This window comes from Perissodus microlepis, chromosome 9 (assembly GCF_051167445.1).
Source record: "Perissodus microlepis isolate ML-2025 ecotype Zambia chromosome 9, ASM5116744v1, whole genome shotgun sequence".
NCBI lineage: Eukaryota > Metazoa > Chordata > Actinopteri > Cichliformes > Cichlidae > Perissodus > Perissodus microlepis.
This window is the reverse complement of record NC_140469.1, coordinates 31682257-31706312: the sequence shown is the minus strand read 5'-3', so window position 1 is coordinate 31706312 and position 24056 is coordinate 31682257. Positions and strand designations below refer to the sequence as shown.

Genomic DNA, 24056 nt, shown 5'->3' with positions numbered 1-24056 from the left:
TGCAAATTTTCAAATGTATATCATGATAAATATTTTTGGTCATATCGCCCTGCTCTAGTCTGGGTGGAGCTGGGTGGAGTCTGGCTTCAGGCTGAGACCTTTAAAGAGGTTATTTCCTCCATATGAAAAGGTTTGGTGCCCCACAAAGGTTTTAACCTCCCAGATAAAAAAAAACCCGGTTTCATGCACTCACAGGTAAATCAGGCTTTCAGCTGCACGCCCACACAGGTAAGGCAAGGCAAGTTTATTTGTATAGCACAATTCAACAACGAGGTGATTCAAAGTGCTTTACAGAGACATTAGAAACAAAAACAAATAAAAAGCATGATTTAAAATTGATTAAAACAAGCAGACAAACAAACTAACTAATTAACAAACAAACAAACAAAACAGTATATAAAATCAAAACAGATAAAATCAGAACAGTAGATAAAATCAGTAGTTAAAATGTACGTTTTGAAATTTAAGCTTAAGTGTGGATTTGGTGCTTTATTCAAATGCAGCTGAGAACAGGTGAGTCTTCAACCTGGATTTAAATAAACTGAGTGTTTCAGCTGATCTGAGGCTTTCTGGGAGTTTGTTCCAGATATATGGAGCATAAAAGCTGAATGCAGCTTCTCCGTGTCTGGTTCTGACTCTGGGAACTGATAAAAGACCGGATCCAGATGACCTGAGGGACCTGGAAGGTTCATACTGGGTCAGGAGGTCACTGATGTATTTTGGTCCTAAACCATTCAGAGCTTTATAGACCAGCATCAGGACTTTAAAGTCTATCCTCTGACGGACAGGCAGCCAGTGTAAAGACCTCAGAGCTGGACTGATGTGGTCCACTTTTTTGGTCTTAGTGAGGACTCGAGCAGCAGAGCTCTGAATGAGCTGTAGTTGTCTGACTGATTTTTTAGGTAGACCTGTAAAGATGCTGTTACAGTAATCAAGCCTACTAAAGATGAATGCATGGGCTAGTTTTTCCAGGTCCTGTTGAGACATCAGATCTTTTATCCTTGAAATATTCTTGAGGTGATAGTAAGCTGACTTTGTTATTGTCTTAATGTGTTTTTCTAAGTGTAGGTCTGCATCCATCACTACACCCAAATTTCTCTCCTGGTTTGTGGTTTTTAGGTGTATAGATTGAAGTTCTCTGGTGACCTGTAATCGTTTTTCTTTGGCGCCAAAGACGATTACTTCAGTTTTGTTTTTGTTTAGCTGGAGAAAATTGTGGCCCACATATGTGGGTGCTCACCTGAGGGCCCGTCTAACCCAGGAGGACAGACTCTCCTGTTTCATGCATTTCTTCAAACTCGAGCTTCCTGATTTAGTTTCATTTCTTTAGCAGCTGGTGTCACAGTAACTTCATTTCAGGAGCAGAGCATGCTGGTACATGTAGTCACAGAGGACCACGTCCTCTCAGCAGGACTGCAGCTGAAGGAGCTGAACTCCACCCGCAGAAAGACACCAGCGTTATTGATGTGGTAATGAACTAACCGAAGTTTGATTTCCACGAGCTGTCCTCCAAACCTGGCTTCAAACACACACACACACACACACGTCTGAGGCGGCGGGCAGAGCCAGCTGTCTGCCTCTGGGCAGGCGGGATGAATATATTTTATTTGGAGAGGCAGCAGGAGGAGGCCACCTCTCATCTGGCCGTTCAATAATTCAACACAGCGGCGCTCCGCACGGAGGCGGGCGGGGAGCGGCGACTCTCTGATGTCCGTGCGGAGCGCCGAGTGCTGTCACAGCCGCAGACGGCGTCCCAGACTCACCTCAGAAAGGCAGAGTCGGACTCCAACTCCTCCCGATTTAATCGTGTAGCACGGGGAGGAGGAACGAACGGGTCTCTGCTGAAGGTGGAGCCGGGTGTGGACTCCACCTTCACCTGTTCAGCCTCACAGGTAACCTCGACCGAGGCCTGACCAGCCTGATAGTTCTCCTCCTCCACCCGCTCACTGCGCCTGCTCGACTGTCAGAGGAGGAACTTCCTGTTTGGTGTGAACGCAGCAGGAGGAAGGAAGCTCTCTGCCGCTTTGATCCTCCATCAGGTGGAGGTCGGCAGACTCATCGCTCCATCTGAGCCCAGCGTGGAGCTTCTGCTCCATCACTTCTGATTTACACGTTTTTAAAAGGGTCCATCGACCACATCCAGCCTGTTTTTAATTCTGAGGCCAAGTTTGAAGATGAACATGAAAAACTGTTAAAGTTTGGTTTTCATGCTCAGGCTGAAAGTTGGTCAAAAGACTGCTTTTAAATATATATATATATATATATATATATATATATATATATATATGCTGAAATGTTTTTAATATAAGAAGAGAAAATTTCACAGCTTTTCAAACTTTGAATTGTAGAAATTTTATACGAATCGCAGAAAAGGCTCTAAAAACGTAACGCTGTGAGGTGCAGTGACGTTTAGCTGAGCCTCAGGTGGAGTCTGATTACTCTTATTACAGTTTTTTCTCATTAGTCTTTAGTTTTACTTCACTTTGAGTTTTTGAATCAGTTTAGATGCACAATGATTGTTATTTAATGAGCAGCTCAGAGCCTCTGTGACCCGTTTGTCATGTTCTGTTTTTCCAAATAAAGAACAGAGTTTGAGCCCTGATGATGATGATGGTGCCACCCATCCAAACCAAATTACAGCAACAAAAGCAGCACTAAGCAGCTGCATGGAGCCCGACCAGCTGCCTGCTCTCATACCCAACGCTGTTAGATACCTGAAGTCATGTCATTGTGTCCAGAAAACAGTCAGCGCGCTTCAGCAGGTTAAACTATAGACAGACAGACAGATCGATGGATGTCGGGCTGACAAATAAAAATCATCCTCAAACACACAAAAACACGCAGGACTTTTGGGCTGCCACTCCATATGAAGGCTAAAATAATGGCGCTGACCCACGGCTCCAAACAAAGGTGCTTCCTTCATGACTTTCTACAGCAGAGGAAACGAGGGAGCGTCCTTCATGAAAGGAGCCAAGGATGGAAAAGATCCTTGGATCACCTCCTGTCTGCAGCTGTTATAAAACCTGACTTTTAAAACTAATAAAGTTCACGGTGAGTTCACGGTTCCCCCTTACTTCTGCCTGCAGTGAAACTGAATGGAGGCGGAGCTACAGTGCAGCAGGAGGAGGAAGTGTGACAAACTTCAGATGTAGCCTTGTCGTCTCATCTCATCTCTACTGTACTGTATATAGAGAGATGACAATAAAGTTTACTTTGAGACAATTTAGTCACTTCCTGTGAAATCCCAGCCTCAGTGACATCACCGCCCTGCCTCTCTGTCGTGTGACCTCCTGTTGCATCATCTTCATCGTCCACCTTCAGGACGCAGTTGGTTCCAGATATCAGAACTAATCCTGTCACCAACGAGACCAGAACCGGTCCAGACGCTCCGAGACAAACTTCTTGACCAAAGCTTTCAAAGTTCTCCTGGTGAAGGAGGAGGATGAGGAGGGATGTTTGCAGAACATGCGCAGCCCGGCTCAGTGTCAGCACCTCTGACGTGTCTACATCAGGTCTCCTGGTCATCTGAACCCATTAAGTTCAACTTTGCAACAAGACACACCTGCGTGTACCTGCCTCCATCACCTCCGCCTCCATCACCTCCACCAGACACTCACAGTGCAACACGTACAGGTATTAAACGACCGTTAGGTTCACACGCTCACCCCCCTGAGGATGAAACACCTGAGCGCCTGCGTACTCACGCCCCGAACCTGCAGCCTGAGCCCCGCAGTCACGTGACCCCGAACCCGTCAGCACACTCGACGTAAACACAGGCGCGAGCGTCTCCCGCGGCTACCAGCCGGGGCACGCACGCGGAATTGTCTCACCTGTAGTTGTACGACGGGAACTTCGCGCTCTCTCGGAGCATCGTCCTGTACAGAGACAACACCTGCGATCGTGCAGCCGCCGCCATGCTGTCTGGGACTGCGCAGGTCCCTCCGCGGCGCTCTGAGCTGAAGGACCCGGGCACGAGGCTGACCGAGGAGCGCCTGCGCAGAAATACGAGACGCCGGCGGATTGTTTTCCGCTTCCGCTTTATCGGTGTGACCCCACGCGACACTCTAAGCTGTGAGTGTCACAAAGAGCCTCGCGCTCACAGGAAGTTTAATTTACTCTGACCTGAACTCGCAGTGATCACGCAGGCGCGCTCCCGACGCCTTCACAGCATCCGGCGCTGGAGTGACAGGAGGTGAGTTCGCGGTGCTCCTCTAACCTTTCATAACGCACGTGAGCCTTTAAATCCACGTTCATGAATGGACCACAAGCTGGTCCACGAGCCCCACTGTGGGACAGCAGCATACCGGCCCACGCAGCGCGGAACTTCCACGCTCAGAGGGCTTTTTACGGGTCAGCATGGCAGCTGCTCACCTGACAGCTGGGGACTGTGTGTGTGTGTGGGGGGGTCAGGCTTTACTTTACTTTAACTCCACGGGCACAAACAGGGGCGTGCACGTGGCGTTAGGTGTGACCTTCCTGTGGGGTTATCTAAACCCTCCATCAGGTCTGACGTCACACACACCTGTAGCTGACACGCTGATCTGTGGTGCAAACGTCTTCCTCTGACCTTTGACTACTCTGACGTCATTAACCAAGAGTGACTCCTGTCAGTCACCTGGTCTGTTACCATGGTAACTGACTCAGAGTTTCAGCTAAACCTGCTCCCTGGACAGAAAGGCAAGATTATGTTTCATTAAAACAAAAACAAATGTTTTCCATGTCCAGCCTACAGGCCTGTTAGTCAGACTGTACCTGAGGGCAGGCGTGTGCGCAGGTGGTGCTGTCGGTGTGTTGTCCTAATGCCAGGCCTGGTGGTGTAAACCTGTAGTGATGGGAAGGTTGCTCCTGGGATGCAGACTTCCTGCTTCCACACGCTGTAACCGAGGTGCCGACGACGCTCTCGGCTGTACGTCTGTAGATGTTTGCTGAGGGTTTCGGTCGTCGTGCCAGATGTCGTCAGCTGTCTTGGAAAGTAAAATGTTTAAAAGTGCAGCCTTTGATGGGATTCCTTCAGAAGCTGCTGGATGTCGAAGAAAAGCTGAGAGCCTCACTGATGTTTGTCCCGGGGAATTTAAAGCTTTTCACCGTCTCGTCTCATGAGCAGGAGGGCTCAGCAGAACACGGAGAGGGTGGAAACCTTTATGTCCTCGGGACATCTGAGGAAAGAGCCTGTGCGGCTGCTCGGCGCAGAAAGAGGGACGCAGTGAAAAAGCAAAACAAAACTGGTTTGAGTGGTCTGGAAAGTCTCATTATGTACCAAGTAAATACACTTTCTGCTTAGTCTGTTTCTGTGTTTGCGTGAAGTCCACTGGGTAGATTCATCCAGCCTGTTCCATCTGTGTCTTCTTGTCTTTCTGGAGGCTTTTAATTTGTTCACTGCTGAATATTTACAGCAGACATTAATAAATTATAAAGAAAGTAGACGTTTCCTTCCACGTGTCCAGTAGACGTTTCTGTTTTTGACAGCTCTGGAATATTCATCATCCGTCTGGATGTGGATGCATGTCAATATTTCAATAAACGTTTTTCACATAATTGATCAAATATAGGAAACGCCCCATCCATATACAAATATTTGATTTTACACGTTTACCAGGTGTCAACGACTTGTCACCCCAGCCGTGTAATTCCACCTGAGGTTGGGAAACTTAACTCCTCCCCTCTCATAAGGCAGGTAAAGTAACGTTCCTGTTATTCCAAATAAACAGCTCGTTTCACTCATCACAGAACAAAGCTGGTACTGGTGGTGAAATGTCTGGAAGTAGCATAAACATTTAGATAAGATCATCGATTTTATAATGTTTATTCGTCCAATCAGAGATGAAGGTCAATTTGACCGTCGGTTTAATGTTTCCATGATGTTTAACAGGAGATCTTAAAAAATTAATTAATTTCTGGAGAATTTTGATGCCTACGTTCATGATGGGTCGAGTTGGAGTTATAAATTTTAAAAACTCTCCAATATCTGCAGGTGACCTCACCGGACTGGGAATCATTTAGTTATGTCTGTCCTGAAGAATAATATCTGCAAACAAAGTAATAAGGAGGTGTCTCCCTCACTGCTGTGGCCACAGGCTCTGCTGCAGTGATGGAGCACAGCTCTGACTCATCGCTGTGAATCAAAAGCTTCTGAAATGTTCTCGTTAGTTGGGATTTGTGTGTAATAGTTGGATCCATCTGAGGAATGTTTGAGCTGATCCGTACCTCGGAAGCAGTTTCGATTCTGAATGCTGGATATGTATTTAGAGCTCGCTCTGCTGTGTTTTTCGTTTAACATGTTTAGAAGTCTCCTGACATTATGACAGCCCTTAAACCTCTGCTGGTCTACAGAGAGCCTCATCTTTGTGCAGGAGCTGCCCTCGGTCAGGCGTTGCTGTGGTTTTAGGGTCATTGTAGATAATCTCAGAGTTCCAGTTTCTATCATTCTTCACACACGTCGAACTTCTCTTTAAATGCTTGCTGACCGCAGCATGGTCACCAATCACAGCCACAATTTTACTCGGGGTTGTAACTTTATCGATATTTAACAGTCAACATGTGTGACGGACTCTTGCATGAACATCTGCATGTGTCCACTGCTGGCTGAAGGGTGGAGTTAGTCCCTCCTGTAATGGTGTAAATGTATTTTCTGTGATAGGATGTTACCTTTGATGAGCTTTGCAGTTTGATTGGTCTTGGTTTAAGGACGGCCCCCTGCAGCCTGACTGTGACAGGAAGTGTGAAATAGCCGACCTGTTGTCACTCGTGTTGCGTGTGATGTGGTCACGTGTGTTTCTTTATCTATCGTAGGCTTGAAGTCATCCCAGCGCGTCACATTGACACTCAAACGTCACAGCAGTTTGGGATTCTGGAGGGAAACTTTACACGCACAGTCAGGCCCCCACACACTGATTTCATTTTATACGTCTGTATGTGCGAGAGCTGAATGTGATAAACTAGATCACAGTGAAACCTCAGCTGTACTTGTAGTTTTCAGAAACTTGATCATTATCTTTGCATAAACAGGAGCTAACGTTCATGAGAGGCGTGATGTCACTTCCTGCAGAACGACCTACGTCTGTATTTTGGATCTTTTCTTCTTTGTCTGATGGATTTTCTGTTGGTTCTTCTTCTCCCGATCGTCTGACGCGCTCCTGCTGAGACGAGGCTGAATGTTAAAGTTTACACACGGTTTCATTTAAAGTGGGGTTTGTAGTTCGTTCTGTGCGTGTCGGGACAGTTTCTGGACAATGTTGGAGACGATGTTCTGAATTTTGAATCTGATTCTGAGGATTTACTTTATTGGTTAAACTGTGAAGTCCGAGTTTCCTGGAAACTGAAAAAATGATAGTTTTTAAGATAAGAAATGGTCACGAAGGATTAAAAATACCCATGAGGTGTTTGAATATTTAAATATGGCGTCCCAGCACCGCCTCAGACCGGCTCTGATCTCCGTTTGTTTCTTTGGCTTCATCTGCTTCTCCGTCAGGAACGCCGACATCACCTCTTAGCAGCAGGATGTTTAGCCTCCTTCTTCCAGCTGTTTCCTTTCGGGGTTCTCCTTCACTACATCCATGACCCTCCCTCCTCTGCACATGTCCAAACATCCCGGACTCTGAGCCGTCCCTCTGATGGACTCATTTCCATCTCCCAGTGAACATGTGAGCGTCTCCAGCTCGGCCTCCTGTCCTGTGTGACTCCGATGAATTTGAGTGTGCTCCTAAAGGAGTCTTGATCATTAACACCAGCACAGTCGGTGTGACAGCTCACTGATATCAGCTGAGGCGTTCCCTCTCCTCTCTCAGGCTTCCTTAACAAAGCCGTCAGACGGAGTTCCTCACAGGTGAAGTCTGTGGACGGTGATGAGGCGTTCGCTGTCTTCTCTGCTGCTCGGTTTGCTGAGTTCAGACTGGTTTAGCCCTCACAGTGTCTCTGCCTGATTAGAGACGGCAGGAAGTGAACAGAGAGGATAAATGTGACTATTTTTAAATATTCTGTAGATGCTGTGAGCTCGTCGTGTAGTGAAAGCACAGCTTCGGTGATTTAAACCTCCAAATGTTCACTCGCAGCTGCCGACGCAGCCTTCAAACGTCTCCTGCAGGACAGCGGACGCAGAGACGTTCACGGGGACGGTATCGTCAGAGGTGACGTCATTGACAAACTACAGACACGGCAGGTCGTCATGGCGCGCTGCTCGCAGACCACCTCAGCCCTTAATGCAGACTAGCTGCTGCAGAGTCAGGCTGTGTGAGCGGAGCTGAGGGTGGTGCAAACGTGACGTAGTCGTCGTTTATGGTCAAGAAGAAAAACTTCATCTGTCCATCAGATCGCTGCTGTAACCGTCAGCGCCACGACTGACTCCCACCCTCACTGCCTGACTCACATCACTGAGTGCGCTCACAAAGATGGACGTGTGTGTGTGTGTGTGTGTGTGTGTGTGTGTGCGTGTGTGTGTGTGTGTGCGTGTGTGTGTGTGTGTGTGTGTGTGTGTGTATGTGTACAGTATGATCTTTAGCAGTGGATGTGTGAAAGGTCACAGACTCATCCTGTTTGTTGATGCCCTGCTGTCTTTGAGTGGAAAGGTCAATGACACTGCTGTGTGTGTGTGTGTGTGTGTGTGTGTGTTCATGCTGATGTGTTAGTTTGTGTGTTTGTTACAAAAAGAAACAGCTGACGATATCATTGGTTGTCATCTCTGTATTTTTAGTCCGCTGTGTGTGTACACGTGGGTGTCTGTGTGTGCGTGTCCTGTACAGTGGTCTTTTGGAGCGAGCTGATTGGCCCCTGACTGCACGTTGTGGTGTTTTGGGCAGAACGTGACGCGTCGACCTCGAGCAGCTCTTCGCCCTCCTGCTGCTTCTGAAACGTTCATGAATCTTTGTTCTGATTCGAGCTCAGACGTTCAGACCCAGAAGCAGCTTCTCCTCCAAACAGGCAGTGAAAGAAAGTTTTGGATTTGCCTTGAAAATCCTGACTTTCCATGATTTGCCTGATAAATTAGCTGTTTTCAGCTGGTCTGAAACACAGACTGTTGAATCTCTGAGGCGATGGAGGAGGAGAGTGAAGGTCCTCGCCGTGGCGCCGACTGATGGCTCAGCAGGAGATCAATAATGAATGCTTGGACGTCGGTCTTCTCTACTGAGCTCGGAGGTCAGCGGTCAGGACAGGTGGAGTGAAACTGTGTTGTGACCGCAGGCCTGGTTGTTTCTGCTGAATGTCGTCCTCGTGTGTTTCCAGGACCGAGGCTTTGATATCTGAAACCAGAAACTCGGCCTGGGTCTCCACACCACGCAACAAGCAGCAGCGTGGCACCCACACATTAAATGCATTCATTCCCATCTTCAATAAGCATGAAGCAATAATCCTGAGCAAAAAGAAACTCCGGAGCACTGATGAGTGCAAATATAAATGCAAAAAGCATGAATTTTAAAGGTGTGCAAACTTTCTGCAGACTTTGGGAGAAGTACGTGTGGTGATCAGGCAGGCGTGCAATCCTCGCCTCGTCTCAGGCCTAACAAAGCTGTCTGCGTGGTGCTGCGAGCCGCTGAGAGCGGAGGAACTCCTCGCTGAGTCCGTATGAGTTTGTTTGAACTGTCGGCCGCTTCGCTCTCACCTTGAATCACGCTGTGAGCTGCAGATTGAGTTTTCACTCTCCGGCTGCTTTCTGCCTGGCGGATCAAGGCCCCCGACGTTCCTCCTATCGATCGCTTCCTCCCGCGTTCAGAGCGGCGGAAGAATCCGTCTCGGACACATCAGCCCGTGACCCGAAACTGATCACTTCCAATCCACCTACCCACCCCTCCATCCATCCATCACCTCCACTCCTCAGGCCTCCTCCTCTGCACCTGCAGCCTGAAGCAGCTGGACAGGTGTGTGTGTGTGTGTGTGTGTCTCTGCATCCACTGCGAGTGTTTTCTCTTCATTTTTATCGACAATAAAAAGAAAATAAGAGAAAAACCCAGACTGCACCCAAACACATCAGCGGGTTAACTAATGATGTGAGCTGACATTTAGCCAAAGTGCTGAATAAAACATGAGCGCCTCACAATTTAAAACGACTGAATGTGATAGAGAAACTACTTTCCAAATTTCCTGAATGTCATTCCAGGCATTAAGTGCAACAACATCGCCTTTGCATTTATTTCTGAATGAATATTTTATGGCTCTGACCTCCGTCGCGCTGCACGCAGACACATTTACGGCGCCGGCTTTCCTGGGATTTGGCTGTATTTGCTGTGTTTAATGTCACACTCGGGCTGAGGGGATTGAAGCGAGCGCGGCCGATGTAAACAAACCCGATCTCTGCTTTAATTGGCAGAAAAACTGGAAGTAAGCGTCAGAACGAGGTGATGCTTTGAAGTGTCGGTGAGAAGCTGGAGAAAGTCCAAATCAAAGGGCTGCAGGAAGTGGACTGAAGGGAACATCTGCGGCGATGATTCACACTTTATTCATGATGATAAGTTCCTCACACAGTCGGGACACACAGGAGACCGATCCACGACAGCGGGATTAGGCGTGGGTTTAGTTTGAGCTGACGCTCTGTTAGCCTGCTGTGCTTAATGATGAGAGGACAGACGTTAGCATCAAAGGTTAAAATGTACAAACTAACAATAAGTTTCCTTTTTTTACTCCTGAAAACATTTCAGCCAGTTTATTAGTGAAAAAACAAACAGTTCCTCTAATGTCCACTTGAGGCAGACTGCAAAAAGTTTGCATTATCAGGGGCGTGGCCTCTTTGACTGACAGGTGGCTGTAGCTGCTAGCTGTCTGCTAGGCTTCACCTCAGCTAACTGAAGTAGACCGCTGGAGCATGTTTGCGCTGTTATTGGTCGGTTATCTGACCAATAGCATGGCTGCTGTGAGGCTGCTGTACTAACAGATGGTCTTGAACCAGAGGAGCTGCCCTCTGCTGGTCATTAGAAAGACTGCAGCTTTGACACTTCAGTGTTAGCCTAACTCTTAAGGCACAGAAGATGCAGGCGTCTCTTTGGATGTACACAGCAGAAAGAGTAATAAAGAGTTTAATGGAGAGAATATTGGAAACCTTTGATCTGTCAGGCAAACGTGTGGACGACTACACCGTGGACCCACACATGATACTGCAACTCTAATTGAAAAGGCTCGTGAGGCTTCTTTGGTTTCATTTTAATGTCAGTGTTTATCAAAGTTGTGGTGTTTAAATATGGGACGGAGCATTTTTGGCAGGTTTGTGGAGTAAATGTTCAGTACCAGCTGAATTCAAACCCGGGCACGTCTCTGCTGCTGTGACGGCGCTCTTGAGTTGGGTGAAACCCAGCACTGAGTGTTTTTTCACTCACACATTCAGAGAAATATGAAGGCACGAGGAGTCCATCTGTGTGAGTCTAAATGAACCCAGCTGGCTGTTTCCCTCCATCCTTCAGCGATGGAGGGAGGAGAGGAGATCAGAGCCGCAGCCTTCATTAGCTTTCATTAATAACACGGGGGCCATCCACATCCAGCTCGCTGCCTTCGCCGGTAATTACCATCCATCGTAGATTTCAGCCGGGGAGACATCGCCTCTGGGTCTCAGAGCGGCTGACTCTGTTTGTTGGGCCGCTGTTTGCTCCCAGAGAATACGTTTGGAAAATGAAAACAGGTTTTCTAAACGGAGCAAACGATAGTCCAATAATGCAGGATGTGATGTAGCGGCAGGTTTTGTTCCTGATCCGAGGTCGGCGTTTAGGAATCTGAGGTGATATCCACGTGTTTTTGTCTTTCCTACAAACTACAGCACCATCACTGCCGCTGGCCAATCACGTCGCTGTGATGTAATAACTTTGCAACTTGTGTAAAAAGAGGGAGAAGTTTGATCTCAGGGATTCTGGCAGAAACACTTCGGTCTGTCAGGTGAGGCGGTAAAAAGACCAACAGCAGGTAGTGTTGGGCGAACGGATCAGACTTTCACCTGGGAGGGTGGGGTTTGAGTCCTGAGAGATGCAGAAAGCCACTCATCATTGATTATTTTTAGTTGACTTGATTGATTAGATTTGAATTCTTTAGCTTTCAGCTGCAGTTTGGTTGGATTTAGGAAGCTTCTAACAGGAACACAGTCGGTTGGTGGAAGGAGATCTTTGGGAGTCTCCTTTATGCTGATGACTCGCCGTCGTCAGTCTGTGGATGCAGGGTCTTCCATCACTGAGACATCCATCTTCACTGGACGAAATTCAGCCTGTGGTGCTGATGTTGTGGGGCCGTCCTGGGTGACACGGGCCGGACCCCTGTTGTGTCCGTGGTGACGTTTTCTCATGAAAATCCCAATTTTTTTCAGACTTTAGTTGTCATTTTGTAATTTTATTGAAAAAATATTGAGAGTAAAATAACACAGAGCTCAAGCTTCAGTGAAGCTGCTGAATATCAGAATCTCAGGTTCATTTAAACCAGACTTAATGTTGTGTGTGTAAAACTTTTATCTACTCACTGGTTGCATCTCACGGTGCTGACAGCAGGAGGTGACAGAGAAATGACACTTTATTGATTCTGTTTGTGGTGGAGGCCATAAGTGAAGCTTTTTAAGGTAGACACAAAGGGACATATAAAATCTGACTTAGGGCCATGATTGGCCCCCAGGCCAGACTTTGGACACACCTGCTCTACACAGTATTTGACTGTAGAACAAGTGAAACAGCGCCCTCTGAACTTACATGGTAAAACGTGGTATTACACTCTCACAGGAGCGCAGGAGGCTGAGCTTGCGTCCCTTGGTGAGGAGAAAAAAAGACGGGCATTTAAAACCAGTTACCTGGAGTTATTATGGTGGGGATTTGGGGCTTTTACTAAATGATAATGTCAGTAACTGAAGGCAGGCTTCATACAGAGATGAAACTGTGAACTGGCACTGTGGGATTTGGTGCTAGAGCTCATCTTCAGTCTTTTCCTGTCCATGATTTCTGTTTGGTTCATGCTCACTGAGGTCCTGCAGGATTTAACAACCTTAAAATCTAATATCTGAGGACTGCGTGTGGGTTGGACAGACTTTTAAATCCAGCCTGAATGCTGCTGATGTGCAGAACTGGAGGAAATTAAAACCCATGAAGGCATGAGGACGGTTTTGTCCTTCTAACTTTGCAGCTTTTCTGTTGGACTGCATTCAGCCACATGTGGTAATCAGCCAGCACCACAGGCTGCAGTCATAGGTTACTGGGAGAGACTGGTGGTTTGTGGCCTGGTCTGTTGTGTTGCACACTGAACACTGTTTGTGTATCTGCGGCACATACAGCACAGTCTGCTGCTTGTTTTGAACACTGCAGATGCTTCATCCTGTGAGCTCTCTTTAAGAGCCGTGTGGAGCAGTGGATCAGCGCTTTACACAAACAACCAATCAGCATGTGTTTTGTGGCGTTACTGATGCATCCCTGCAGTGTAAATTCTGGTTTTGGTCTCCACCAGGCTGTGTCCTGCAGCTCTTCTGTGTCTCCAGCTGAGCAGGAGGCACTCTGGAGATTTTTTCCCTCTGCAGCCCAAACAGCACCGTGAGAGTGCCGACATGAACTGATACAATAAACTGAAATTCATTATAAAGCTCGTTAGGCCGTCCAGCTCCTGCCTTATTGCTGTTAGATCTCTTCAGACTCCTCAGCACCACAGATACCTTTAGCCTTTGATGCGGCTAAACTGGTGCAGGTGTTTCAGAGAGCAGGGTGGACGGGCCGCTGAAGCCTCCTGACAGGTGAATCTGCTGTGAACTCAGTTAAGCTTAGGCTGTAATCAGAAATAAAGTGATAAAACAAAAAGCGGCCCAGCAGTGCATTATGTTTTACTGCCCGCCTCTGAATTCATTAGTGCTTAATTTGAATAATAAAACAGTAAAACCTGAGCGGGGTAAAAACTTGGACATCAGAGAGCTGCAGCCAAGGTGATTAACTGCTAACGGCTGTTTCTGTGGCTTCGCATTAGAATTAGCGCGTGTGCAGCTCGTTCATGGACGTGTGAAGCAGCGGCTCTGGATCTGCTCTCAGGATGTGGTCAAAGCTTTTATCTATGAGGTCATGTGAGGTCAAACATAACAGGTACAGATATTAAAGGTGGACGTAACTACCACGATACCTGACACTGCCACCTCTTTGGGGGGAAACACTGGCATGTTCGTTTTGGCTTTAGAGGGAATCGCGCTGCTCATAATGCTGTCCCAGCTGTTTCTTTTTTCCTATTTCTTCTCATTAGCATCACTTTTCCTTTTCTTTGTTTGCCTTTCCTGTCTCTGTTGCTTTTCCTTTTCTTTTTTGTTTCTATTTAATTTCTAACGTTAAAGTTCTACTTCTATTCTCTGCTTTCTTTAATTCATGTTCTTTTTTCCTTCTCTTTCCCTACTTCTTGACATCATGAAACCAAACTCGTCTTTCTAAAAACATTCAGTCCTTGAACTCATGAGTTGAGTCTTCGCATAAATTGGGGGCTCGTCCAGGATGCTCTGGATTATGTAGAGGCTGAGTTTTCCTGTCAGCTGACAGCAGGATGATTTGAAGTGGTCACTGTAATATCTTGAGCAGCCTGTGGGCTCTGAAGTGTTTTATAACCGTCCGTGGTGAGTGGGTGGGTGGAGGATGTAACTGAGGTGCACTGTATGGTCATATGGTGGTGTTGTCATCATTTCCAGCTAAAGAATCAAACTGAGGGAAGTTAAAGGCAGAAAATATCATAGAAATGAAACAGTTTGATGTCTGATGGAGAAGTTGATCCAGATGTGGGCGTTTCCTCTTTCACTCATTTATAGGGCTTTGGAGTTGACGTCACGCCGCAATGCATTGTGGGAGCGCGGCGCCATTTTCGGGGTCTACGAATCAAAACAAACACACTGTGTTGGAACGACGACTAGAAGAAACATGCTTAAAAGCAGCTCAAAAAAGAATGGACTGTATAGACACTGATTGCGTTCAGAGGCGAAGCGGCGGTACTTGCAGAAAATAGCGTGCATTGGAAATGTGGACCCGTATGAAATACGGCCGTGGAGTAGAAACCCTGAAGACCAACCACTATGGACGTAGCCTGACATGTTTTCGTACCTTATCTGTGGAATCAGCGCGTACAAGTCGTCATTCAAACAAAGGTAAGTCAGCTCGAGCACTGCGAGTAAAATGCGTTTGATTTCCCTGCAAACATTCACATTAGTGCAGCATAAATTCATTCATGAGGGGAAACTACAGTGAGAACATGTGGAGGCTGTTAGAGGGATAACATAGTGAGTTCAGTGACATTGATGTGACATTGTCCTGAAGGATTTAGTTATTCTTTATGGTTAAAGAAATTGCACTAATTTATTCATATTTATTATAAATAATTCTAATTACACATCTTGCTTCCATGTTTGTATCTTGTGTTACTAAAAATATATTTTATTTTAATTTTATACATTGATTAATGACCTGCAGAATCTCCTTATCATATTAAGGGATTCATAATTGTCACTTTATGCTTTCTCCATCTCTAAAGTGATGACATCCTTGCATTACATACTTTAGGTTCATTTTCTGCAGGCAGGTTTCTGACAGAGAACAGGCAGATTTAGAATATATCATGCAGCGTTCTATAGATGGACACATAAAGAAATGAAAAATTACATGTATGTGCTGACTTTCTAAACACTTTGTTACATTTATGATAAAGTAGATTAAACGCATTTATGTCGGCCTTGGCTCATAGTTCTTGTCTTTAAATGAACTTTGTCTGTGTGTGTTTCAGGTACTGCACTCTCAAAGACTGAATGAACCAGCATTGCAGCCACGGGTCACTGTGAGCATCACAGGGAAGGTTGAAGCCGCCCACTGCACCTGTAAGGCGGAGCTGCACCCACGTCACTGCTCTTCTGTTTAATGTAGAAGCAACAGTGAGGATCTGTGGCACAAGGACTGTTACAGATGAACCTGCATACTGGGTTTTGCTGGATAATATGACCAAGATACAGCCAGAGGTTGGCCATAAGATAGACTTCTCCTCTTCAGCTGCCCAAAAAAAAAAGTTTTATCTAGGGGTCTAGATTTATGCCTTAAGTGCACTGCCGTGTAAATAATTAGCATTTACTGAATATGTACTGACTGAGTCCCACAGTTCAAAAGTTGAATAAAGAAACAAACAAATTTTTGCCTCTTTTTTTAATTAAAACCACTTTATAGAACATCACATCCATTACAATGATGATGTCATTTATAGTTTACAAATGACAAAATGTTCACATAAAATCATGACAGTGTTTACATGATATCACCCACTACTAACATTACTTTATTTACTGTATCTTTTGAAAAAAAAAATACCGCTATTTAAACAGCAAAAGACTTAAGAATATTTAACAGGAGCAGGTTTCATTTTCCCTGGTTTTATTATCACACTGTTCATCAAACGCAGCAAACCTTCACCATCTTATCCTGAAGGGTCACCTCTTCACCCTGACATGGAAGAAGTAATCTGATTGGCATGGTGGTATGTTTGAAGCAGGTCCCTTGTGTAGCGCTGGAACCCAGTCATGATGTTTCATCCATTTCATTGGCTGGTTTGCTGCAATAATGCCAAATAATTAGCAACTCTATAAATAGAAGGTAGTTCTGCAAAATCACTCAGTAGGACGTTTGTTCTAATTTGCTATGAGCTCAGAGCGCATCGAAAATAAAACTAATAGGCTATAAAGAGTGATATGAACATATTTAGAACTTACTGGAATGAAAATGTCTGGAGCACCAACAGATATTTGGAGATGGAAGAGAACTGGAGCTCGTCTCACAGCTGCTATCCAGGCTAGACGCCTTCGTTTGGTAACATCGATACACGAGCTGCCTCATGTTGCTTGCAGGTTGGGGAAGAATGAAAAGACAAACCATTTTCAAGCTTATTCTCTTGCCGGTCGTGTGATCGAACATTGCAGCCGACCACACAGCAAATACGAACCGTGGCTGTTGTGTGTGCCTTCGCTCCTTTTTCGCTTGCGCTTTGTTTTGACCCCGAAAATGGCGGATCGGGCCAAAATCCTTTCCACGCCCACCCCCGTGACATCACGCTCCAAAGCCCTATACCAGCCTGCTCTGCTTTGGTTGGATTTTGGCTGAATTTTCAGCAGGATGATGAAAAGTTTCCACTGATGCTGACAAACATCATATTTCTGCTGTAAGCTCACATCAGTGTGTTTCCTCCATTCAAAGAGTGGGAATGCTTTAAAAACGGTTAGAACAGAAGTTAATGGGGAAAGCTGTCGACTGAAAATGACGATTGATCCTGATATTTCACGATACCATCTGCTGCCTTTCACACTGCAAACACACACACTTCACCAGCAGGTGTGTTTCTGTGCTGGTTTTCCTCTTTAAAACTCCTCTCTGTCCATCCTCCCTCACATCCATCGCTCCGTCGAGCTCAGAAGACCTCGCCATCCTTCAAGTCTCTGAATCTGAACTACATTACCCAATCTTCTTCCATGCCGGTGTTGATGGGATTGTAAATGGGGTCATACCCCAGGTGTACAGCTGTAACTGCTTTAGTGGAGCTGCTCGCTAACATCAGAGTGCATTGATGTAATGATGTTAGCGTGCTGCAGGTCGCCAGTGGGCGGAGACTATGGATGTGGAGGAAAATGACTTGACTCAGAGAGAATCAGATTGGAGGGATTTGGGAATTGGTTGGCAGCTGCAGCGCAGCATCAGTGCAGCATTCAATTCAATTTTATTTATATAGCGCCAAATCACAACAACAGTCGCCTCAAGGCGCTTCATAGGTACAGAGAAAAAACAACAATCGAGCATCAGTACTCGAAGTAAAAGTGAGCGAAGCTTTTCCTTCCAGATGCTCCTGAAAGGAAACACAGCAACAGGAAGCTGAAGGTGGAGCCAAATAAACAAATCCAGCCCTCCTCATCCACCTCTGCCCTAAAGAAATGGAAGAGTCAGGCATCGCTTTGTAGCTCATAGTTGGTCGCTAATGGACAATTCAGACTCTGGTTGCCAAGGTAACCGGAGCCTGAATCGTCCATTAGTTTTCTTTGCTTCCTTTTCTTTGCTTCCTTTTCTTTGCTTCCTTTTCTTTGCTTCCTTTTCTTTGCTTCCTTTCTGCTTTCCTTTCCTTTGCTTCCTTTTCTTTGCTTCCTTTCTGCTTTCCTTTCCTTTGCTTCCTTTTCTTTGCTTCCTTTTCTTTGCTTCCTTTTCTTTGCTTCCTTTCTGCTTTCCTTTCCTTTGCTTCCTTTTCTTTGCTTCCTTTCTGCTTTCCTTTCCTTTGCTTCCTTTTCTTTGCTTCCTTTCTGCTTTCCTTTCCTTTGCTTCCTTTTCTTTGCTTCCTTTCTGCTTTCCTTTCCTTTGCTTCCTTTTCTTTGCTTCCTTTCTGCTTTCCTTTTCTTTGCTTCCTTTTCTTTGCTTCCTTTCTGCTTTCCTTTTCTTTGCTTCCTTTTCTTTGCTTCCTTTCTGCTTTCCTTTCCTTTGCTTCCTTTTCTTTGCTTCCTTCCCTTTCCTTCCTTTCTGCTTTCCTGTCCTTGCTGCCTTGCCTCCTCCTGTATCAGCTTGCAGATGTTGTGCCGACGTACCTCTGAGCAGGAGTTTAGTACCAGGTGTTGGTGCGGGTGCCATCCAGCTCCTCTGCCGCCATCACTGTTAATAGCGTGTGGTGAGCTCGAGGCAGCAGGCACAGTCGCTCCGACTCGAGTAATGACCCGGCCTGGTATGCTAACTGTATTAGCGATGGGGAGCGTTAGCATTTGTTCTGCTGTCAGAGAGGACAAATTAGCTGCTGCGCTAATTGTTGTGAGGTGAGGGGAGATACAGAGGTGTGTGTGTGTGTGTGTGTGTGTGTGTGTGTGTGTGTGTGTGTGTGTGTGTGTGTGTGTGAGAGAGAGAGATAATCCTTGGCTCTCCAAATATCACCCAGGATGTCAAATTGATTTCTCTGGCATGTCGGTGTGTACAGCTTCCCTGCTCTCTCTCTCTCTCTCTCTCTCTCTGTGTGTGTGTGTGTGTGTGTGTGTGTGTGTGTGTGTGTGTGTGTGTGTGTGTGTCCTCCATCTGTTCAATAAAGCCCTTCCTGAACCTGCTGAGCCCAGCAGACCTTACGGTCACACACACACTCGCTTTGTTATATAATATGTGAAGCACTTCCTGGACTCCCATCGTGGCCTCTGACACACCGGGACGATGCTCGTCCTCGGCTTTGTGCGAGTCGGAGTTTTCCTGCTGTTGTCCTCGCGCCGCTCGTCGGGACTCGCTCGCTTCCCTTCATCTGAATCCATGTTTTATGACCTGCGAGGCCTCGTGGGTCTCTGAAAGTGAGCGCCGGCTCTGTCCTGATCCGAGCGCTCGGTAAAACTGTGAAAATAAAACATTCAGGCGCTAATAAGGAGGCAGCGAAGTGTGTCAGGCTCTCTGAGGGCCTGACACGAGATTACAGGAGAATATAAAAGAGCCCGAGTGGCGCTCTGTGACCCTGCTGCTGTGCTCACACTCTTCATGGCTGCAGGCTGACGACGGCTGTTTTACCAGAGCCTCATAATGTTTCATATTAGCAGCGTGTCTGTGAGGAGCAACACAAGACACACAAACATGATCACCACACAGCACATTCAGAGTTATAGATGTTGTTATTTGATCCATCAGTGTGGAAGCCGATTTCAGTCTATCGACAATCACAGTGTCACAGGTGAAATATCAAAATTACAAACAGTGAAAGTGAAAAATTTTAATTTAATACTGAAATCAAATTTAGAGGATTTCCAAAATACAATATAACACTGCAACAGGAAATGCCATGCTTTTGACACAATAAGTCTAAATTACAGAATAAAACATCTGACCTGGCGTGACATCTAAAGTCTACTTCTGAGATTAAAAAGTTAAACTGTTGAAACAAAATTACTAAACGAAAAGTTACGTAAGAAAAAAATCTGACATTGTGAGATCATCATCATCATCATCATCATCATCATCATCAGTTTAAAGTAAATAAGTCAACATTCCAACATAAAAACTCATTGGAGAGAAAGCCAGCATTAAATCTTATTTTGAAATATCTTAACTGCGAGATGAACCACGTTCTTGTGACTAAAGAAAAGTCTTAATTTTGAAATAAAAAGCTGACATTACATAAGAAAAGATGAAAAAAATCATACTTTTGAAATTCTAATTGTCTCACTTTTGTCAGAACGCTTCACGTCAAAGTCATTTTTCACTGAAGAGCAAGTAACAGGATAAAAAATTAGAAAAAAATTAGACAAAGTTAAAATGTAATAAAAATTCAAGAGTGCAAGATAAAAGTGAAACTTCTGACTCTTAATTTGTGTTTTTTAATTAGTCATAAATCTTTGTTTTTCTTTTTTATGGAGGCAGCGTGACTCGGTGTTCAGGTGCGTCAGGTTGAAACTGTTATTGTTAAAGTTTCTGTTACACACTGAACTGAAACATTAGAGCTTCAGTCATTTATTTAAAACCTTTCTAAGCCCATTTTTTAAAGGCACGCTCCCGTTTGTGTAACTAATTTTAAATCCCCACATGAGCTAGTGCAATATAGTTTTTACACATGAAACCAGAGCTTACATGCATTCAGATCTGATCAGCTGTTCACAGCACTTTCTACGTTGGAAAAAACGTCAGTACGAACAATCGCATTTCCACTATTACCTGTGAAAACCGGAAGTGATGTCATTCTTCATGGGAAATGTAGTTTTTTTCCCCTGCAGAGCCTTTCAAAGGTTTGGTGGTGTGTTTGAAAGTCGTGTTTGACTTTCTGTTGGAAATACTTTATTTTGACACTGTTTTATTTTGCAAATTGTGCAGAATAATATTTTTGTTTTTCCTGCAGTTTATACATTTCTCAAAAATAAAACTATGAAGACACTCGAAATAAACCTCCTGTGGTTGGACTTTCGAACTTCTTTGCATTGACAGTTTTGAGGGACGTACCTCAGTAGGGATGTTCCTGTGGTTACTCTGGACTTAATGCATACATATTATGAAAATGTGAATATAAAGGTTGTGTTGATGTATAGCAAGTTGAAATGCTCAAAAACGTCACTACAGCAGGTAAAAATATGAAGATAAACTCTGGTGGACTTGGGTCTGTGATGGTCTCTAAAGGGTTAATGAGTTATTAGTGAGAGTGAAAATCAGACGTGTGGTTTGTGCACATGTGTCCTACAGTGATCAGCCCCCCCCCGAGAGCAGCCCCCTTCCCTCGTTACAGCCTTCCTGATCTGTCTTTGTTAAACTACAGTCTTACGTTTGACCTGATAGATCACAGAACGGATCACACGCTCTACTTCCTCCTGAGATTCGGTCACATTTGTCGAGGCAGAGCACGCCTGCACGTAGAGGATTGTGCTGTCAGTCGGGGCCGACCTGCACGTCACCTGATCAGCCTTTCATCCTCGCTCTGCCGGCAATTACCTCTCAACACGGCTCACACCTGCCAGCCGCCAACTTTGCACGCTTCCTCCGCCGCTCTCATTTCTACAGACGTGGCAGTTTCCAGTGAAGAACAGCCGCTGTGCATAAAGAAGATCCCGACTCGGTTTTAAAGGATCACGCCATAAGCTGGCTCTCCAGAACCAGAGAGTCAGAGTTCACCTGCAGACAGGTGGATAAAAAACAAGCTTTCGATTTCATTGGGCGCTCTGCGTTATCCTCTGTGATCTGAGCCGTTCTCAGGAACGTTCTGCTGTTCAGCAGGAACCGTGAGTCTTAAAGTCTGACTGTGGGTCCAAAGGCGACATTCAAGGCAAGGAATAAGGGTCAAAAACTGCACTTCCTCTAATGTCCACTAGAGGCTCCAGCAGTGACTCGGTCCCTAAACACATTCAGAGTGTGGCTCACAGCAGTCACCTGCAGCTGCTTTATTCTAAGGTAAAACCCAACAATGCAGTCAGAGCAGCCTCTGCAAACGCTGAGGAGGAAGACGTCTGCTTTAACTGGAAGAAACCTGCAACAGAACCAGGCTCAGCGAGCGGCTTCCACCACTGACTCCATGGAAATAATGGACATAGTTAAGCCAGTGTGGGTGCCTTAAGTCTGCACTTTTTTTAGTGGCCAGCAGGGGGCGACTCCTCTGGTTGTGAAAGGAGGACCAGAAGGAAATGATCCCACTGCTAAATCATGAAACACTTTCCTGATTGGATCATAATCAGCTCCAACACGGAGAGCAGTCTGTGATGTCATGTCAGCTTTATGAGTCAGCTAATGCTAATAATGCAGCTTTGGTGCATGAAAGACAGAGGACCAAAGATCGCTAATCAGCAATATCAACAGTAAACTACAAATCAAATTAGGCACGTGAAGTTGGTGCCTACAGGAATAAATCCAGAAGGAAAACAAAAGGAAATAAAATGGAACATTTCCATGTAAAAAATAAAAAAAATAAGAAATAGGATGCAAAAAGGTGAAAATTTAAATTTAAAAAAAGGTAAACATTTAAGTAAAAAGTTTAGAAATTGAGTATAAAATTGGAAAAATGTAAATCAAAAATGAAGAAAATAAAATTTAGAAATTGAAATAAAACTTAAAAAAATAGAAATGTAATAATCCTTCTCCACACTTTCCTGTCATCCAGTTTTAAATAACAGCAAAAAAGGCCAAACTTTTTTATTTAAAGGGTCTGGATGTCAACATGAATCATAATTATTCTAATCATATATTCTATTAACTAGAGCCTTTTTAGGAAGTCACTCATTCATTTCTGTATGTTATTTATTGTTGCCGTTTTGTTCATTCTGACTTCCAACAAGCTTTGAGTGTCTGAGTTTATCTGCCAACATTAAATGTGAACAAATGAGACCTTCATCTGCGACGTGTTTCTGTTTTATAAAAATAAATGAAACATTACCGTCTCTGTCGGGGATCTGCAGCCTCCAAATGAACCGTCTTCCATTTGTCTCGTTCAGAATTTCACGGCTCGTTTTGCATTTTATTTTCATACAAACACTTTGTCTATTTTCAGCCGCAGCGTGTTTTCATAAAGCTGCTGAAATGTGTCAGCGTCGTGCCAATACTGTATAATTATCAGCGAGCAGATTCCTGCCTGCCGTCACACCCAGAGGACGCCGCCGTGTGTGGGTGACAGCTAAATGTCTGCCTCCATCAAATCCCCAAACACGGCAGATATGAATTGCAAAGCGCCGAAATTGGCTAAAAACCCCTCCGTGCGTGTGTGTGCGTGCGTGTGTGTGTTTGCAGCATATTTTCAATTTCCAATTTGCAATCTTTCCAGTGTCTCCTCAGCATACGTTTACTGTATCGCAGCCAGGATTCTCACGCCTACACACTTCCTGTCTCTCTCACACACACACACACACACTCACAGGTGGTCGGTGTTTCAGGTCGTCCTGCAGTCAGAGGTGAAGTTCCATCCAAAGTTACTTTTACCAGTGAATCTGAGAACCTGAGCGATCAGAGCGACTTTAAAGCGAGCTGCTGTCGGCGCTGAATTATTGAACGTTCTGAGGCAGAAAACGTCAATATTACAAACACCTTTCATCTCAATTACATTTAAGCCGTACAGGTTTCTCCGCTCGAGCGGGCGGCACAGAGAAGTGAGATGTTTTGTCTTGGACTCGGCTCGCCCAGGGATCCAAACCCACGCCACCTGATTGGGTCACAAAATAATCATCATTCTGATTTTGTCTTAATTGAAATCTTGATTATTTAACATCATGTTTGACTTGAAGTGAGAATTCAGCGGTCCAGAGTTCCCAGTCTGAGGGTTCAGCAGGGGCGCCCCCTCACGTTGGTCTGTTAGCTCAGAACGTTGGAACCGCCCAGTCGGTCCATGATGGCGGCAGGGAGCGCAGATGGAGACACTGTAGCCCGTACCGCCACTGTTGTGTGTCTGATGGCTAAACGAGCCACGCCCACAGCACCAAACATGGCGCCTCTTTAAGTTGCATTTCTACGATAAACTACACATTTGAAAAGGCACCGCTTTTACTTTGAAGGCAAAGAGCACCCCCTAGCAACCAATAGAGGGTTTTGATGGTTGCAGGTAGCGGTTGCGGAACACCCGTGTTTCCCTAGTAACCAGTGGTTACCAGGTAGATCTTGAATGGGCCTTTAGCCATCAGTTTGACACTGATTGCCAGCAACCTCCAGTAACCAGTCAAAACCAGTAAG

The 24056-nt window shown here is 45.4% G+C and overlaps 2 protein-coding genes across 4 annotated transcripts in view; one reads left to right on the top strand and one right to left on the bottom strand.

Moving 5' to 3' along the window:
* lyrm4b (LYR motif containing 4) overlaps positions 1–3968 on the bottom strand; it is a 45131-nt gene extending 41163 nt beyond the window's left edge. The window contains exon 1 of the mRNA XM_084940350.1: positions 3831–3968. Coding sequence (XP_084796476.1) covers positions 3831–3916 — 86 coding nt within the window. The 5' untranslated portion in view covers positions 3917–3968. The remainder of the gene's footprint in view (positions 1–3830) is intronic.
* Positions 3969–4050: 82 nt separating this feature from the next.
* fars2 (phenylalanyl-tRNA synthetase 2, mitochondrial) overlaps positions 4051–24056 on the top strand; it is a 134602-nt gene continuing 114596 nt past the window's right edge. For 2 of the 3 annotated variants that reach the window (XM_084940306.1, XM_084940303.1), the window contains exon 1: positions 4051–4192. The gene's annotated coding sequence lies outside the window, so the exon portion shown is untranslated. Of the gene's footprint in view, positions 4193–4709; positions 5675–24056 lie in introns of those variants that run through there. The other variant, XM_084940305.1, reaches the window with a different exon arrangement.